Genomic DNA, 20551 nt, shown 5'->3' with positions numbered 1-20551 from the left:
GGTTCTACAAACATACAGTGCCGTTTAGAATCGGTTCCAGCTCCCTCCCCCCGCCCGTCCGCACATCATCAAGATGAAGAGCGAGAGGAGGAATTCTGGGAGTTGAAGTCCACAAGTCTTAAAGCTGTCAGGTTTGAACACCCCTGGGGGTTTTTTTCTAAACACTTAGGGGTGCAAGGGTCTTGTAACTTGACAGCTTTAAGACTTGCGTGCTTCAAATGCCAGAGTTTCTGAACCAACATTTTGTTTGCTAAGCAAGAGCGTTGTTAAGTGAGTTTCACCACATTTTACAAGTTGGCCACGCCCACCCAGTCACATGGCTGGCAAGCCACTCCCACCCAGTCACATAGCCGGCAAGCCACTCCTACCCGGTCACATGGCCGGCAAGTCACTCCCACAAAGCAGGCCACACCTACAGAAGAAGTTCTAAAAATATTTGAAACCCACCACTGTATTGGCATCTACTTTAAGTAAGATCTTAACTACATTCTACTTTGCTGGGATGTAGGTAAGATCCAATTTTACTAAGCTGGGAAGATGCATAATGTTTCAACTTTACTTATCTTACAATGGAAATCTTACCTTATGGAAATCAAATGGAAAATCCCAGAGTCTTCACTCAAATGTAGCCCCTTGCAGTCCATATTATCATCTTCATCAAAGGACTGCTTCAATTGGTCACATGCATGATACCACATTGATACGTTGGCTACTTGCATCTACAAATGGACCCATTTGCACCTGTGGATCCATCTTTGTAGATTGGTCCTCATCGTCCAATCATGAAAACCATGTTTAGAGTTTTAAGTGTCATCTTGATATTTTGGAAGCTCTTAGTGATTGAGAAGGAAAGCAATTACAAGTTAACTATCTTTATATTTTGCCAGGAGTGGGTAAAATTGATATATTCAAGCTTGGTATGTATTCAGTTGTTTTTGCTATGCTATGAAAATAATTCAAAAAGATTAATTGACAGATTTTCTGAAATGAAATGAAATTTGATATAGTAGTCCAGAATCATAAGCATATGCATGATCCAACCAGTTGTGCTTTTCCAACATTTTCATTGACTTGGAAGGGGAACTCTTAATTTGCATTCTCTTTCTCTTTCTTCTGCTTCTTGTCTTCTTCTTCAATAGATTGGTTACACAAAGCTTATCAACCAGTGACCCAAGGTAGTTTACCAGTCATAGCCTGAAGTCTATTATCTCGTGATCATTTCCATCTTCTTTCTAGAATTTTACATCCTAACGCAGTGTTCCACATTGAGATAGTCTAGGACAGGGGTGTCAAACTCAAGGCCCGGGGCCGCTTCCAGCCTGCGGGGCAGCCCTGAAAACAGCAAAGAACTGTCCCATGGTGCCTCTGCCAGTGAAAATGGAGTTTGGGAGGGCTGCACATGGCCCTCCTGAGCTCCATTTTTGCTGGCAGAGGGTTGTAGGAGGCCGTTGCATCCGAAAACGGAGCTCAGAAGCCTGTTATCTCTGGCAGAGCGCTCCGACCACAGGTGCCCCTGACACGAGTGACATTGAGCTGGCCACACCCACCCCAGCGTCACCCACTCTGGCCCTCTGAGGTCAAACATAACCCTGATGTGGCCCTTATGAAATCCCTGGTCTAGGGGAGCAGACATTTAGTTATTAGGAGAGGATTCCTAGAGAGATCGCAAGAATGGGAATTCTCAAGAAGTTTCCATAGCTGACTCAGAGAAATGTAATAGGCTTAAGGGTTACACATTTGGAAGACTTTCTGCATAACACATCTGACCTCAGTAAGATGACTTAGTAAATCATCAATTACAGATATATTAACCATCTTTTAAAACACACTTTTATGGAAATGAATACACAACACAGTCTCTGTGAATTTCTCTCCAAAATTTGTTTGTTCAAAAAACATTGGTAAGAGTATGCCGTTGGAAGAGTTAAAGAAAGAAAAGTACATCTGGTTGAACCATAGTATAAATATAACCACTTCTGAAAAGTTTCTGATTGTGCATGGATACAGGATGATCTGTACATTTGGTAGATATGAAATTTAACCCAAGGACCATGGAGCCTCTGTTGTGGCTTGGATTCAAAGGTGTCCATCATGAAGCCAGAAAATTGCTTCCGTTGATGAAATTTTTCCGTTAAGACTTTAGGAAGAAAACAAAAAAAAGTAAGCCATCATTTTTCCATGTATGGCTTTTTGTTCTGGGTGAAATTATTTTAACATCCCTTGCACATGTGCAGAGCAATCCTGTTTTAGAAAAGAAATTCAAGCTGTATCTAAATTACCACATTTTTCAGAGTATGAGAAGCACCTTCCCCCCCCCCCCCAAAAAGAGGGTGAAAATCTGGGTGCATCTTACACACTGAATACAGAATTTTTGGACTCCTGAAACCCCGCCCCCTTCGCAAAAATGGATGTGCATAGGCTTTGGGAGGCCTGCAAAGTGCTCCTGGGGGCTGGGGAGGGCAAAAATGAACAAAAACCAGCTGTTTTTGTGCCCCCAGGAGCATTCTACAAGCCTCCCAAAGGCTATGCATGCCCTGTTTTCTTGCAAAAAATGGGCCCTTCGCAAAAAATGAGCCTTTTTTGCTCATTTTTGTCTCCCACCCAGTCCCCAGGAGCGCTTTGCAGGCCTCTCAAACTCTCTGCATGCCCCGTTTTTCACAAAAAGGGTGAAAAAAGGGTTTGGGAGGCCTGCAGAGTGCAAAATATTTTTTTAAAAAATTTACCTCTTCAAAATCTTGGTGCGTCTTATGCTCTGGTGCATTTTATAATCTGAAAAATACGGTAACATTTGCATTCTATTAGATTCCCAGCAGCAAATGCTTGCAGCTAACTGCCTTCAGTTAGTTTACGACCCAATTTACATTTCAAAGCTCACAACAATATTTTTTTTTCTTTTGCACTGACCTGTATAAGAGCGATATTTTCAGTCCTTATGCACCATTGAATGATCCATTGTAATAGTGCGGAAGTCTTCCCTATTTTAAAAAGTGTCCCACATGTAGAAAGATCATGATTCTTCAAGACTTCCGGAGAGAAAGTCTCACATGATCCTATGCAAGTGGACTTTAAAAAAAAATTGAATTGGTGGATAGTACTCTGTGGATGCCATCTAGTGGCATCAGAGAGCTCCAGTTTCACATTGGCAGCTCCTGTCTGAAGCTGAGACTGAATTGCTGCATGGAAGGTTTGAACATCCTCAACGTACGACCCCAATTGAGCCCACCATTTACGTGGTTAAGTGAGACATTCCTTAAGTGAATTTTGCCCTATTTTATTACCTTTCTTGCCACAGTTGTTATGTGAATCACTGTGGTTGTTAAATTAGCAACACAGTTGTTAAATCAATCTGGCTTGACTTCACTTGTCAGAAGGTTGCAAATGATAGGTACAGCAATCATAAGTGTGAAAAACAGTCATGTCCCTTTTTTCAGTATTGTCATAACTTTGAACGGTCACTAAGTAAACAGCCTAAATACAGGTAGTCGAGGATTGTCTGTATTTTTTGCCCCCATTCCAATTATTTTGGGGCATGATTTTCCCATATGGAAATGTACATGCCCCCATTGGCATGACATAAATGAAAATTTATTTTGCCCACAGCTTTAATCTTCAACACTTGCTTTGTCACATGTAACCCTAAGATTGGGAGGGCAACACGATGAAGTAAAAGCATCTCACTTGAATATCTTTGGATCCAACCCATACTTAGGACAATCAGAATTATTTTGCAGAAAGTTTGAATAGTGAGAATGGTCACAGCATCCCATAACTTTGAAATCAAACTCAATGGCTAAACAAGCTTCATTTCTAATTCGTTAATTGATTCTATTTCATGAACTGAGAACTTGAAATGCAATGTAATGTATTATATTTGTAAGCCAGAGGGCCTTTTCCCCCTTCCCCCTCCTTTAAATAGCATTCATGCAATGGCAAAGTTCTTGATTATAAGCAAAACTGAAGCTGAACATGTAATTTGGACTTCCAAAAAGGGCATTTCAACAGAACCAGATGTGGGGACGCCCTAAATATCATTTCAATAAAGCATTTGAAAAGTATATAATTAACCAGCTAGTTAAGCTCTTGCTGGTTGACATAACAATTAAATGGATTCAAAAATCCTCATCGATGACTCGTTGTCAAACCGAAGGTGTGATGCAGAAGGTTCAGTCTCACAATTTGCGCTAATCATATTTTATTAAGGAATTGTTGATGAGGGAAATATTGTCATATTTGCAGATGGCATAAATTTAGGTGGGGGTAACTTGAAGGCAGAAATGATATTCAAAATTTTCTTCATAAGTTAGAGCAATAGGCAGAAAATACTAGATGTTTTTTATGAGCAGCAAATGCAAAGTGTCTCATTTAGGAAACTGAAACAAAGTGACCCCATATAAAACGAAGAGTATCGAGCTTAATAAAAACAGTATGAAAAAGAATTGGATGACATGGTTGATTAAAAAGTAACATTAGTCAATAGTGTATTGAGGCTTCAAAAAAAGGTATATGTGGTTTTAAGCTGAAGTTTATTTAATTTATTTATGAAATTTAATTGCTGCTCATCCCATACCCAACAACTCTGGGCAGCTTGTAGCATCGGTGTGAGTTTGTTTATTATTTATTGGCCATTACGTAATCTGTCTAATAAGATTTCATTTTATTTTTTTCTCAGCCTCCTATGCTGCTCTTATCTATAGACTCTGAGCAGTTTACAAAAATCACAATTTATCATTAATATATTATTATTATTATTATTATTATTATTATTATTATTATTATTATTATTATTATTATTATTATTATTAGTAGTAGTAGTAGTAGTAGTAGTAGTAGTAGTAGTAGTATTAAAAATGAAAAACAGCAATATTCCAATGGCATTAGTCATTCTTTCCTTTCCTCTGGACAAGGATTAAAAAGGATTCATACAAATTGTAAAAGTTCAGAGCAGGGCAACAAAGACCTGGTGAGTGATCCAATGGGAGGTTTTTAAGAAGAGGTTGGACAAACCATTTGTATGAAATGCTATAGGGTTTCCTGTTTGAGCAGGGGGTTGGACTAGAAGACCTCCAAGGTCCCTTCCAACTCTGTTATTCTGTTAATCTGGGAACTGGAAAGCAATTTCGGTAAAGATAGATTGAAGCACATGGGCAAGTTTTACCTTAAGAAGTAAGTGCTCTCTATAAATGCTAATGAAAGAAAAAGATCAGACCCATTCTCTGTTCTTCTGGAGCTCAGGAGTCAGAAAATGGGATTTAAGTTATGGGGAGGCAGTCTCTTAACTAAATGTTAGGAAGTTTCTAATTGTTAAGAGCTTTTGATAGTAGAATCAGTTACTCAATGAAATAGCGAGATTCCCTTCATTGCATGCATCCAGGCAGAGGCTCTGGCTGGGATGCTTTTATCTGGATTCCTACACCAAACAAGGAGCTGAAGTGAATGGCTTAAACTAAAGAAGAACTAAACTAAACAAAAAGACGGAAAAAGCCATTGCCAATTTTCTGTAAACAAACAGACAGGATAAGCCACAAAGAACAAGACATGATGCCAAGAACCTATTGCTCAACTGTGTTACTAATGTATGCCTGATGAGTAATCTGTTGTATTCTGGAAGAAATGGGTTTGTGAAACCCCTAAGCCTAAAATGATTTTGTGCCATATAGTATTAAATGAGAAGCATGGAAACGGTGAAGAAAGTAGCAGTGAGCACTAGGACTCTGATATCAAAATGAGTATCATCTTAGAGCTCTAAGTAGGAAATGTGGAGATGCTTTTTGCCTTCTCTTTAGAACTGAATGAGCATTCCTGTACACTTTTGATTTTGTCCATTTTGTTAGATTTTATGTTGTAGGCTCGTGATGATGAATCTATGGCACGCATGTCACAGGTGGCACACAGAGCCATTTCTGAGGCACACAAGGTGTTGCCCTGTCAGCTCCAGCGCACATGCGCACGCTGGCCAGTTGATTTCCAGCCATTTTCCGCCTTCCAGAGGCTTCAGGGAAGCCTCCAGAGGGCGCAAAACTGCCCAACGTGCAAACCGGAAGTTCGGGAACGGATTTCCGGTTTGTGTGTTGGGCTATTTTTCGCCCTCTGGAGACTTCAGGGAAGCTTTTGGAACCCAATGCGAAAAAGGTTCGCTATCACTGTTCTAGGCTATCCTAGGGAAGTTCATGAATTGGACCATAGGACGTTAATTGTTTGATTCAGACAGCGATTTATACACACACACACTATATTGAGAATTGACCTTTATAGCCAACTAAAATTGAGGAAATGATTCAACAGCAATCTGTTCAAAAAGGAGAAGAAAGAGCAATTCCTAGTATTAAAAACAGAGTCAGTATTAAAGCAGGTCAGAAAGAACACAAATCTAACATATAAAATTAAATGAGAGAAGCCAACTATTAAAACCAAATCTAAAAGATGTGATTGATCTTCAGTCTGAAATTCATAACTGCTACTAGATATTTAGCTTTACAAAGCGTGGATAATGCCCTTCAAGTGAAATTATTGTATTAAACTTGAATGGTTTTCCTTCAAAGTATTTAGACACAGGATACTTTGTGAAAGAGGAAGAAACGTTTTCTAGTTTGAGGTTTTGCTCTAGGTGTCCTACATATATCTTGAGATCGTTAATTTCTCATAGAAAAGGAAAAACTCTTATGCTAATAAACTGTAAGAATACTGTAGGTAGCTTGTAACTGTTGTGTTAGAAAATAAGGAAATAAGCACAAAAATCACGTGTTTAACTGTTCAGAGAGCCTACTGTTGAGAATCTCCTTTTCTAGGGATTTCAAATCAAACACAGCCAAGTTTCCTCCTTAATTTTTAAAATTAATTTTAAATCAATTGATTGACTTTAATGTTTCTCTTTCACAGATGGTGTTATTAACTTGAGCATACCAATTGTACTTCCCATCTCTACTGAGGACAAAAAACGTCTGGAAGGGTGCAGTGCATTCACCCTGGAGTACAATGGGCAGAGGGTGGCAATCCTTAAAAACCCAGAGTTTTTTGAACACAGGAAGGAAGAGCGTTGCGCTCGTGTTTGGGGAACTACCTGCGCAAAACACCCACATGTAAAAGTAAGCACAAATGGGTTCTATTTTTGCCTCCAGGAATATAAATAAATTATCTCATTCAGTGGCATCTGATGGATCAAGGTGCCAGCCACAACCACCTGATTGAAGGCTCGCCTCTTTTCAGATGCAAGGTGTCATCATTCCGAGGAATGAACTCAGGAAAGTCAGGACTCTGACACTTCGTTCAGATTCAAGAGATCTTTTATTGAGTACATTATATTGGTACTTAGAAAGGTGAAGCTGGCGCTAAACGATTGCTGTGCTTAGGGATAGTTCAAAGAATAAGACCTCCCCACTGCGTTTGTATCCCAGGTCACATGGGCCAATCAGTCCAGGTGTAGGTTCCCGCTCAACTTGGACAACTGTCCATTGAAATGACCTTGGTTGACATGCCAGCCGGTGGATGTTATGGTTACCCAGCTGAGGCACCACGTTCCTGAGTTCCCCTCCATGCTCTCCCTCTTGAATGGCAACCAAGAAACGAAACAGAAGTAAGCATGGCTTCACCTGAAGTCGTTTTGCAGGTTGACGCAAGGGTGGGCTTTGACCAGGGGTGAAATCCATCAGGTTCTGACAGGTTCTGGAGAACCAGTAGCGGAAATTTTGAGTAGTTCGGAGAACTGGCAGATGCCACCTCTGGCTGGCCCCAGAGTGGGGTGGGAATGGAGATTTTGCAGTATCCTTCCCCTGCAATGCCCACCAAGCCACACTGCGCCCACCAAGCCACACTCACAGAACTGGTAGTAAAAAAAATTGAATTTCACCACTGGCTTTGACTTTGCCATTACATTTAATTTTAATTTTAAAAACTTTTTTTAAAAATTAGATAGGCAGAGAGAAACTCCTGAAGTTGACATGGCAAGAGTTGGTACATTCCGACGATTTTCTATCTATTTTTAAAAAAAATTTGTCTGCTTGGATGAGCAACGAAACGTCTCAAGTGAACAAACTTTGGTCCAGTTGCCATGATTTCACCTTTTAGATACTTTTTGCCTGGATGATTGAGTCTTCACTGACATGTTATAGCAGTCATCTTAACTTTTTGACAGGGTCTCAGGCTGTTGATGCCCTTAGTGCACTGTGATACTTTTCACGGCATTCCATTGTTACTGACAGTAGTCAATATGAATGACGATTTAAGTCCTCACTGGGAAAAGTTTGGAATACTAAGAATTCTTGGCTATAGGAATGCAGTCCAAACCATGGCATGTACTGTCCCCTCATTATTTTTCCGCTTTTAAACAGAACGTCACTATCTAACCTGACTAGCTTGCTCAGAGCTTCATCTGCTTAAAGAGTAAAGAATTAAAAAGAATTCCAACTGGTGGGGTCCAGGAAGAGAGCCTCCTCTGCTGTTCTCACACTCTCCCGGCCTTCTGGAAAGGAGTAAAAGTATTGGCTTTGCAAGCTTGCTTGGGGAGCACAGAAGAGCATGCAGCTATGGGGCTGGTTAGAACTCTGAAAGCCCAGCCTTCAGCTTTCAATTAATTCTTAACAGTGTTTTTATCATTCCTTTAAAAAAAAATTAAACTTTATATACTGCTTTTATGTTGTAATATTTTATTGTATACTGCCCAGAGCCCCGTTGTGAGGGAGGGACCGTTTTGGCCAGCAGGGTGCTGCAGGAGGCCATCCATCCCATCTCCTTCCCCACTCCCCAACCAGCCCGTGGAGAACAACTACAATGCTAATCCGGTCCTCCAAGCAATCCAGTTTGACACTCGTGCTTTAAGTAGCAATATCCCCAAATTTATAATTTCTCCTTACTTTAGATCTGAGGTATAGGAACCTAGGGGCATGCAGATGAGAGGTGGGTTCCTACCGGTTTGGACTGGTTTGGCCGAGTAGGTAATAACTCAGCCACCCATGTCCTTGAACCAGTTCTATTGGTAGCCCTGTGCCCGAAGCGTGTCCCTGAGCAAACCGGTAGTAAAAGAATCTGGAACCCACCCCTAATCCAGATATTGTTTGACCCTAACTTCTAGTTCCAATTAACATAGCCCGGGCTATAAGTATGAGAATTGGAAGTTCCTGTAATTATCTGGAATAATGTAAGTTTACACAGGCTGAATTATTATAGTTGAATATCGGTTCTTTCTAATTCCTGGTAATATCTTTTGATAGATGGTGATGGAGAGTGGAGACTGGCTTGCTGGGGGTGAACTTCTTGTACTAGAGAGAATAAAATGGAATGATGGACTAGACCAATACCGCTTGACTCCGTTGGAGCTGAGGGAGAAGTTTAGAGAGATGAACGCAGGTAATTCTTGTATAACACAAGTTCCGCTTCAGGTGGCCTTTCCAGTTAATGTGTTCCTGATTCTCCCAATGCCACGTTCCTTATATTTCAGATGCAGTTTTTGCTTTCCAACTTCGTAATCCGGTGCACAACGGACATGCTCTACTAATGCAGGATACTAAACGCCGGCTGCTGGAAAAGGGCTATAAGCATCCAGTGCTGCTCCTGCATCCTCTTGGCGGGTGGACCAAGGATGATGATGTGCCCTTGGACTGGCGCATGAAGCAGCATGCTGCAGTGCTAGAAGAACATGTTTTGGATCCCAAATCCACCATCGTGGCAATTTTCCCTTCTCCCATGTTGTACGCTGGCCCAACGGAGGTATGGAGTTTAGCTCCCTGAACATTATTTTCATACGATTTTTTTGGGGGGGGGGGGGGGCAAGAAGGCCACCAAAATGGGAAGGAAATAAGGGAGAAGCCATAGCTATGTTTTCTTCTCTTTCCCACTTAATGTTTTAAAATGTACCCTGTTTTTCCGAAAATAAGACCTCCCTGGATAAAAAGCCCAATCGGGCTTTTGAGCACATGCACTAAAATAAGCCCTCCCCTGAAAATAAGACCTCCCTGAAAATATTGCAACACAACAGCAGCCATGAGGTGACTATGCTCGCCACCTTCTGCACCTCAAAAATAATGAGACCTCCCCAAAAATAAGGCCAAGCGCTTATTTCAGGGATCCAAAGAAAATAAGACCTTGTTTTATTTTCGGGGAAACACGATAATTATAGAAATTTTCTTTAATTTAAGACTGTCCATCAGCAGCAATTAATCTAGGACAAGTATAGAACAGGCATGGTTGGGAAAATAAGAGAGCCAGGACAGTGTCACCCGCATCTTGGTACATTCCTTTCTAATATTTGGGTTTTGATAACACGAAGTTTTCGAAGAGATAAAAAGGGGGGTTTCTGATATTAGATCTCTCTCTCTCTCTCTCTTATTACTCTATTGAAATAGTTTAAATACCTGAAGTAGTATGAATGTGAATGAGTCTGCTTGAGAATAAATCTCACTACATTTGTTGAAGCTTTCGAGTTAGCGGGTATAAGATTGTAGCCTACGAAGCCTTGAAGTACCCTCCCACCCACTCTTTTTATAACATTCTGACGTTCTTATGGCAGGTCCAGTGGCATTGTAGGTCTCGAATGATTGCTGGTGCCAATTTCTACATTGTGGGTCGAGACCCGGCAGGTATGCCTCATCCAGAGACCAAGAAAGATCTGTATGAACCCACACAAGGTGGAAAGGTGCTTAGTATGGCTCCAGGACTAACCTCGGTGGAAATAATTCCCTTCCGAGTAGCTGCATACAACAAAGTACAAAAAGCAATGCTTTTCTATGATCCAGACAGGTAAGTAATAATAGTCAATTACAACTCCATAATTAGCACTTTCTCACATTAGCTGTGTCCTCATTGGTGTCTAACCAGTAGAATCAAGCTGCCATTAAATCCTTTATTTTATTATTTTATTTTACTTTATTATTTTATATTATTTTATATTTATTTTATATTTTATATTTATTTTATATTTTATATTTATTTTATATTTTATATTTATTTATTTTATATTTGTTATTTATTTTATATTTGTTATTTATTTTTAATTTTATATTATTTTATATTTATTTTTAATTTATATTTTATATTTTATATTGTTTTATATTTTAAATTTTTTAATTATTTTATTTAGCTTCAAGAGTTGGTCTTGGCTGAACTGATAACCCCGAGTCCTTCGGGAGAGGGTTGCGGCTAACAAATAAAATTATTATTATTATTATTATTATTATAACATCCTCAAAGCTGATCAAAGTTTACATGAATTGGTTTGTGTTCCTAATACATGAGGCACTAAACCAGGTTTAACTAAAACCTTCCAGATTTTTTCTTTTGATCAAATGGGAGAAAACAGAAAGGGAATTTTGAGAATTTTGACTCTCATCTTAACACATGACAAAAATGGTGAAAATTGCTTCCCTATCTTGATCTAATCCTAATTTGACCTACGGTTCCCAGAATACATATTCAACACCTTGTTCAGGATTTAGTTTGGAAAATTAGAAAATGAGATTTAAAAAAAAGAGAGAGAGACGTGTGATGATATGTGTTAAATGTTACTGGATAAGCACAGGAACCAGAGACTGGCTTTTGCAATATCTGACATATAAGTATCCCATTTCTCTTATAGAGAAAAGTGTGGTAAATACAATACGCTAACTTGGGATGCGGTTTTAGGTTGGGGTTGGGGGGTGGGGGGTTTGCTTCTGAATGTCAGGAGAAGATTTCGCCCTGAACTAAATGAGGTCATATCCCAAATATGTTCTTTTTACAAAAAGCAACTGAAACTTTTTTGGTGTTTTCTTTGAAAACATTTCGCTTCTTGTACAGGAAGCCGAAGAACTAAAGAAGCTTCTTGGATGAGAAGCAAAACATTTTCCAAGAAAACACCAAGAAAGTCTGGTTGCTTTTTGGGAAAAAAAACCCCACACATTTGAGACAGCCATAACCTGGATGGTTGAGAACCTCCATAGACATTTGCTTCTGAATAGTCTTTAAAAATTTGAATTCTGGGATGATCAGCACAGAGCAATGAAATGTTATGAGTCGTTCAGACGATGCAGCAACCTGAATTACTATTCGTACGTGTGAATGATTACTCTTCGGTAATATGTAAAAAATAGCATCCATGTCAGATCAATTTGAATGTACAGAAAGTGAACAAAGATTGGGAAAATGCAACCTTTTGAGTACTGTTTTTGTTATTGCAATATGCTTGCCCTCTCTTCATGTTCCCCATTTGTTCTTCACCAGGCACACTGAATTTGATTTCATTTCTGGCACACGCATGAGAAAGTTGGCTCGTGAAGGTGACAATCCCCCCGATGGGTTCATGGCGCCCAAAGCATGGAAGGTGTTGACAGAATACTACACATCGATGGGAAAAAATAATTAATTATGCTGTCTCTTGTCAAAGTGCCTTTATTTTAAATATGAGCTCTGCTATATTGATGAATATGCTATGATGTTTCATCTAGTTTGGAATCTTTTGGTTGCTGGGTATTTTCTCTCTGGGCCATACAATGGTTCTGGACCAGCTTTTCCATTTCTAGAGCTTAAATGGGCGATTTCTTCTTAATTTCAAAAGAATGCCATAAAAGAAGTTTTTACTGTAGGCATAGAAAAAAAATAAGATCAAAATAATGAATTCAAAGCCATAAGGATCCAGCTCTCGCAGCCTTTGCCAAAAAAATATTATCGAAACTATGAAACTATGCAAATTATCACATTAATGCTCTAAATTAAACTCCTAGAAACAAGTAGGGGATAAACTACATAAGTACTTTCCCATTGTGATTTGTTTGTTTTTTGGCCTCCACCAAAAACTTTCATGTACTGTTGGGGTGAAGAGAGAGGATGTCATAGTATGTCATGATGATGATGATGATAATGAAGATGAAATAGAATTGGTATAATCAGCATTTCTCAACCATAGAATTCCGTGGCAGTTTTCTCTTGGAAATAGTCACAAAGCTGTGCTTGTTCTGAATTCTTTACAAATAGCATTTTGGTCAACTTGGACCAAGAAATGCACCTTTCTCACCCTTGACATTGAGTTTCTTTATAGCCTTGGCCAAATTCTTTCATGAAGGACATCCAAAAGCATTTCCCCCTCAACTGGGTGCTAATAACGTCATTAGAGTCTAAATGCCTGTCCTTTTACAGCTCCCCTCATCTCGTCAAGGTATAGACTAGACTAGGAAACCAAAGCCACGTAGTCCAATATTACTTTTATTGTAAAGATATAATAATAGAATCTTACGAGTCTGAATACGTTTTCTCCCTCTCTCTCTTTATCCTTGGGAGATTTAGAAGAGGGTCTTGCCTGAAACTTTATTCAAGATACATTTCTGCTGCCTTCTTTTTTTTTTTTTGGCTATTATCTTGGTAGTCGCTCTTCCATCTCTCTCCCAAGGCCATTTCCTTACCCCACTACAGTTGCCCAAGTCAGCATTCATCATGATTGCCTTAGCTCAGGGGTATCAAACTTGCGGCCTGTGGGCCGGATGCATCACGGGCTGGCCATGCACACCCAATTTTAGCAAAAGTGAGGGAAAGTTGTGTTATGCCACGTGACGGCAATGTGACGACATGAATTTGACACCCCTGCCTTAGCTTATCCAATGCAAGGGCTGGAGAAGTTTTTTCTGAGAGACATGGATTCATTCCTAACCATCTTCTAAGGCAGGGGTGTCAAACTGGCAGCCTATGTGCTGGATGCATCACACATAGGCTACACCCACTCCGTCTCCGCAAAGGCAAAAGTCATGATACATCACGTGACACAATCGAGCTTGACACCCGTGTTCTAGGGTGATGTAGAAGGGGGTATCAAAAAGTCATGACAGCTACAATGCTGTCCTACCCCCCCTTTTTTTACTGACTTGATTTATCCACTGATAAACTCTTGAATTCTCTTAGATGACCAGATCCAATGAAGGTGTCTTAAAGAGAAATAAATTGTTAATAACTGGTTTAAACAACTGATTCATGTACACAATGGGTGATAGTATTTTTTGTAACATCCAGTCTTATCATAATCTAAAAGAGGAGTTTAAAACTAGAGGGGGGGGGGAGAATCCAGGGACACCCTCAGGTAGGGGTCCCCAAACTTGGCAACTTTAAGACTTGTGGACTTCAACTCCCAGAATTCTCCAACTAGCTATGTGGAGTAGCATCTGGGAGTTGAAGTCCTCAAGTCTTAAAAGTTGCCATGTTTGAAGACCTCTGCCCTAAGGCAACTTGAATTTGGAGTAGATACTTAAGAGAAAGGTGAATGCCTGTGCAGGACACAACCCCTTTTTCCAGAGGAAAACCTCTTGCGTTTTATATATATTGAATCATGACGATTCCTGTATTTTAATTCTTTTCTTCTTGGTAAGGAGCAAATAAGCACAAATATATTATCATGGTTGATGAATCCCAAATTACGGGGCTCTGTTCCAGAATCTGCTCATAGGGATAGAAAACATGTTTTAATTGTAATTTTTTTCCGTATACAATTGGTTCGGTCAGAATTAATTGACACATTCCTTTTGCATCTTAATACTTCTGACATAAATGCAATTTAACACAGTATACCTTGTGATATTTTATTGCTTTTTTTTAAAAAAAAAGTCAGCTCCTTTTGCTATTGTGCTACTGTACTTAGTGTGCCGAACTGTGGCAAGGAGAGTGAAACACTGTACAAATCAGAATAGCCACGTCATGAAAAATCACTGAGAAGGTATGATCAGTCTCAACTTTATCTACATTATTATTTTTTTCCATCACCCTAGTCTGAGATAGCCCTGCTTCTGAGCATAATGCTTTGTGCTGTTGTACCATGGGATGCAGTTAGCTGCTGCTATGATTAAACAGAAGTTGGGCTCTGAAATCCACCTCCAAAATCAAGGGTTATTGAAAACTTGGAATAAAACAGCTGCCCTTTGCTCTGTATGATCTATCAGGCAAGTCCAGCTGCTACCTGTATTTTCACAACTGGGCTATTGTTGCATTAAATGTCTTCAGTGTATTATTTATTTTTGTAAGTTTTATAAAGTACAACTTTATTTGAAAACGCAAATCAAGGCGCTATAAAATTTGGAATCAGTACATCAGGCCAAACATATTAACTGCAGAATTGGAAAGAATAAAAATGATGGAATTTAAAATATGTTAATTGGAAATCCACAAATGCTCTGAAACTTTTATTTGCCTATCCATCGATCCGTCCATCCATCTTTTGGGTATAATTATTTATAATTGTTAGAATTTATTCCTATTGTGATTCCCACAAGATGAAAAATTGATTCAGATCATGGATTATAGAGCCTAAAACGGATTGTAGTCATAATTTGGGCATTTATATTAGCTATAGGTATGCTGTTTCTTTTTTCTTTTTATGATTTGAATTTTTCATTATTCTCGTCCCAAAATAGGCAAGTTGCTTTACTCATTTTCCTGTAGCAATTATGCAACGAAGTCATTTTTGTAGTTTAAATACAAATATTTGAAAATGCTTTTTAAAAAATTGGTATAGCATTTAATGCTTTTTGAATCTATGGGACCAAGAGAATAAAACAAGTTTCCTGTTCTTTTCTTTTTTGTGTTAGTTGAATGCAGTAGATAATTAGTAGCCATCTTGCAAATTGCAATGACCAGAAGACAAGATAGCCAGTACAATTGGTAGAAGGTTCCAGCATTATCTATATTAGCCATAAGGCCTTTTATAACCGAGAGTGTTGGAAGGGAGCTTGAAGATGTCATCTTGCCATTGTAATCTAAATGTTTATAGTGCCAATATTTTTCCAGGTTTTTAACCTTATAGAACTATAGAGTCCAAATAAATACATTGTAATGTGCCTTTTCCTCTTTCTACAAAAATGCATCTTATAATATTTTATAGCATATTTATTACAGACCCGAAACCGACATGTATGCCTTAACTGTTGCATCTCTTGACAAAAATATCTTCTGGTCTATTTCATTTTGGTGACAATAAATATTTTACTGTTTGACTGTTTCTGCCTTTCACTTGTCTGCATGTGGTAAAACATCCAAAACTGGCATCTGCTTGTTCTTCTTAATGTCCTCAAATTGTGTCAAAAGCCATGAGGCTACAGAAAGTCTGCAGTAGTTCTACATACATTTAGCAAACTTTTATCCCCCCCAAAATATTGTCCGTATCATATATCAGGAAAATTGAAGTGTTACTTTGTCTAAAAAGCAAAAGACTTGGATGCTCTTGCTAGAAAAGGAGGAATTCAGTGATACTTTACAAATTGAATAAATATGTAGATAGTTCTCGACTTACAATTCATTTAGTGATGTTATAACAGCTCTGAAAAAAATGACTTACAACTGTTTTTCACACTTACAACTGCTGCAGCATCTCCAATGGTCATGTGATCAAAATTCGGAGGCTTGGCAACTAGTTCATATTTATGACGGTTACAGTGTCCCAGGGTCACGGGACCTGCTTTTGTGACCATTCTGACATGCAGTCAATGGGGAAGCCAGCTTCACTTAACAACCATGTTGCTAATTTAACCACTGAAATGATTTGCTTAAGAGCTGTGACAAGAAAGTTTGTAAAATAGGGCAAAACTCGCAAGTGTGCTGCTTAGCAACATAATTTTTGGGCTCAATTATGGCTGTAAGTCGAGGAGTATCTGTCCTTGAGAGCCAGTTTGATTTGGTGGTTAAAGGCATTGGGCTAGAAACCAGATCATAAACTCTTAATCTACCTCAGGGACAAAACCAGCTTGAGGGGGGGAGGGGGGCACCTTGGATCAGCCATTCTCTCACAAAATCACTTCCAAAACTGCAGTGGGATATCCAAGTAGTGATTAGGAAAGGGACGCAATGTGTCTGGGTTAATACCAGTTATTGTGGGTGTTGAAGTCTGGACTGGGTCTCCAACCTTGGTAACTTTAAGCCTTGCGGACTTCAACTCCCAGAATTCCACAGCCAGCTTTGGAATTCTGGGAGTTGAAGTCTGCCAGGCTTAAAGTTGCCAAGGTTGGAGACCCCTGTTTTAGAAGATACCAAGTTAGGGAAAGATGTCTTGGAACAATTTAGCTCTCATAATCTTGAATTAAAACAATTCTAGTCTTAGCAAACATGGCTAAAGTGAGAGATGACTGGAGTTGAAGGGACGTAAAGACAGACAAAACTCACTGAACAAATGTTTATCTTAGCAACAGAAATGTTGGGCTCAATTGTGGTCGTAAGTCGAGGACTCCTTGTACTTCCTCCAGCAAAGTATCTCCTCAGAAAATAAATGAACATCGAAACGAAATAATAAATAGGCTGACTCATCCTTTTTTATTCATTAAATTTAGCCATTGCAATGAGAATACATGTATGTACTTGATCCTTAAAACCATGTGGAAAAACATATTTTTTTAAAAAAAAAACATTTTTAAATGATTTGCCATGATCATGTCACATTTATTGCTTCATTATCAAGCTCAGCTTTGTCAATGGGTTTTTGGGTTTAAGAAAATAACCCTTAAATATTCCTACACCCATTATTTTACATAGTAGTTATGCTCTTTTATGTCAGTGGAGGCCCCACATGCTGATAATGACAATAATAAAGCACAAACGTACCTAATGACAAAGCTTGTGGCTTGGATTTCGGAGTCTCAAAACTCTTGGTGGACTACTTTACTCTCATGAGTAAAATAGGATGATACATAAACCTGACACAACCATAGCGCTGTACAGACCACAACTACAGACATGGTGTCCGTGATGGAACAGTGGAACAGCCCACTCCCAATCCAAAATCACACAATGTAACAAGAAACGGGAACCCCCACAGAGAGAACACGTATGCTTAATATTAGTAAATATATTATCTCCAACTTTCAAACTAGTTGCAGGCATTGGGGCTTCACATGGAGCTTTAACGTACCCTGTCAACTGCAAGATGGAAGGAGGAAGCCTCTTTTTTCACAAGGTGAAAACGAGTGCTAGTCAAGCCAATGATGGGACTGGAATTTAATTTTAGAATAATGCACAAGAAGAACAACCGCAACTGTAAATACATTATGAATTGTTTGTAACTATTCAAGAGCCATCTTGATTGCGCAAAGAGTCAACATTCAGTAAGTGCTTATCTGAATGTGGGAAGAGCTAAAAGTACCATAATGGCATTAACATGGCTCCATTATAAAGTAAGGAGCTCTGCTAAAATCATGGCTCTTAAAACAAGGAAGTAAGAAGAAGTCAACACTGGGAAGCTTCTGTTTTGTTTGGTACAATTCTTCCAAAAACCTTCTGAATCAATTCTATCTTACTCAGGAAACATCCCTTAGTCCTTGAAGAAGTTTTGCGGGGGCAGACAAGGAGCAGACAAGAAAACTTTCCATGAATTTTCTTAAGTCAGCTGATCTTATAAACAAGCCCCTATCCCCCTCCCCACTTCCAAAATAATATACTGTTTAATGAATATATAATAATATATTCATCTGGAAGTCAAATAATTTTATAAGGCAAATATTGGGCTGTTGAATATGCAAATTTATGCCATGGAACTATGAAGATGCAGAGAGACTGCTATTTTTGGTGCTACAGACTAACAAAGTTATTTGTCTGGAAATCATAAATAAAACTGTTCCTTTGAAGGAAGTTGCCATGAACTTTCAATGGGAAGTTTCTATCACCACAATTAGACCCTAACTATCAAGAATGGAAAGATAATTTCCATTCTTGATCATTAGTCAAGAATGAGTATAAGAAAGACTGCTCTTTAGTCTATAAATGCAGATAAATATTTCATTATAAAACTATACAGCTATGTCCCAGGAATAGCTAATGGAGCTTAGTGACCAAGGAGGGTGATAAAATTCTATATCTTACTACTATATAGCAATACGTCTGGTGAAATAAATATCTAGCCCTAGAAATTAAAGAGATTGTTCACATTTATTACTTCTCAGACAAGTTGAGGGGAAATTCATTCAACATTTTCAGGTGCTCCTTACTTCCCATGTTTAAATTATGCTTACTAAATTAATATTTACTGCTGGAATGATGCGGGCCAGAAGGCAAAGAAGCATGATATTTTAAGTCATGTTTTAAATACAGTGACAAAGGACATCAGAAGTATTGACCAAGGTTTGAAAAAATCTTGAGAGACCTCATGCGTAAAGAACATCTGCTGAAATTTCCTGAGCTGCTACAATCTTTGGATCCTAACCAGCCTCCTTAAAACAAACCTGGAATCGGTGACATTTAATTTTCCCTCTTGCAAATAAACCAAACCACTTAAAGGAATAAGAGAACAAGATAAAGCTGTTCCACTCAGTGAGAGAGAAACCAAGTATGATTTATGCTACTATAAATTTAAATGGGACTATTCTGAGTTGATGAAAATTATGAGGTGAAATGATACATCTTAAAATGAATATGTTGGTCACAGGAACTAATCTCTAGCTTTGCTGTTGTGGCAAAAGATTATTCATAGACATTCATAAATGTTTAGAACATGAGGTACAACAGACTCACTGTGTGACATTGATTTACAGGCCATAGAAAACACTGGAAAGATACAGCAGTTTAATGAAACGGTTAGATAAAGTTGTGTGTGTGTGTGTGTGTGTGTGTGTGTGCATGTAAATATATATATTTACTTTGACGTATGGCTGAAATTAAGTAGAATCAAATTTGAGACATGAACAAAGAATTACTATCAGAATACAATAAAGCTCATTAAAACGAAAGGCTTAATTGAAGAATTAAATCAAGTACTTTGCCACAATTTACCTAAGGAATTTGTCCTAAGCTTTAATATTGCAAAGGAGATTTGTGTAAATGACTTTAAAAGGTCAACTTACTGATATCTCAATCTGTATTTACATGTATGGCTGAAAATCAGAGCAGCGTGTCTAAAAGCATAGATATTTTTCAAGTATTTTTCTTTTCAGATACATACCTCAGATATGTACAAGGAAATTGGATATGATTGATTTAGCAATAAAAGGAAAATTAAATGGAGGAATGACACCCCGCCATTTTGATTTAATGTCGTCCATTATGCGAAAGCATTTGATCATCACATACAGATTTACCCTCTCAGTTCTTAACCCCAAATATTCTGACTTGGATGGATTGTTTTAAAAAATATTTCATTTGACAAAATCTGCTTTATTTAACAGTAACTGAATTGTTTTTCCCTTGGCCACAGATTTTCCATTTTAAAAAGGACACAGAAAAAAGAAGTAAATCATTCTAGTTAGGGTATGTTCTGTAAAAGAAATTTTGGTTCTATACCCAAAGAAAAGCTTACAAGTATACCTAGAATTAGTGCAGAGATATGAATTTGGGATGGGGGAGACACAACAGTAAATGAATTTTAGAAAACAAATCTCATTATTCCAATCTTTCCTATTATTATTTCATAATGAACATGAAATATGATTATTTCCTACTCTCTGCAAGATCCCTGTCTTATAGAAAGAAATTTAACTAAAATTGAAAGCCACTGTCTTTGATGTTATAATTTTTGTGATTTCTACTTGAAAGTTCAGAGCAGCAAAGAAGGAAATTTAGCAATGGCAACATTTATGCCCAGTAATTCAATAAAAGACATTAGTCACAATTCAGAAATAAAACATTAACAACCTAT

At 38.3% G+C, this 20551-nt stretch overlaps 1 protein-coding gene across 3 annotated transcripts in view; it reads left to right on the top strand.

The window, feature by feature from the left end:
* Positions 1-15929, top strand: part of PAPSS2 (3'-phosphoadenosine 5'-phosphosulfate synthase 2) — a 57888-nt gene extending 41959 nt beyond the window's left edge. For 2 of the 3 annotated variants that reach the window (XM_081955691.1, XM_081955690.1), the window contains exons 8-13: positions 888-917; positions 6877-7082; positions 9204-9339; positions 9431-9699; positions 10499-10728; positions 12187-15929. In XM_081955691.1, the coding sequence (XP_081811817.1) occupies positions 888-917; positions 6877-7082; positions 9204-9339; positions 9431-9699; positions 10499-10728; positions 12187-12328 (1013 nt within the window). In that variant the 3' untranslated portion in view covers positions 12329-15929. The remainder of the gene's footprint in view (positions 1-887; positions 918-6876; positions 7083-9203; positions 9340-9430; positions 9700-10498; positions 10729-12186) is intronic. The other variant, XM_081955692.1, reaches the window with a different exon arrangement.
* The last annotated feature ends 4622 nt before the right edge of the window (positions 15930-20551 follow it).

This window comes from Natrix helvetica (assembly GCF_964273705.1).
Source record: "Natrix helvetica genome assembly, chromosome: 5".
Lineage (NCBI taxonomy): Eukaryota > Metazoa > Chordata > Lepidosauria > Squamata > Natricidae > Natrix > Natrix helvetica.
Note: the sequence above shows the minus strand (reverse complement) of the source record. Positions and strands in the feature narration are given on the sequence as shown.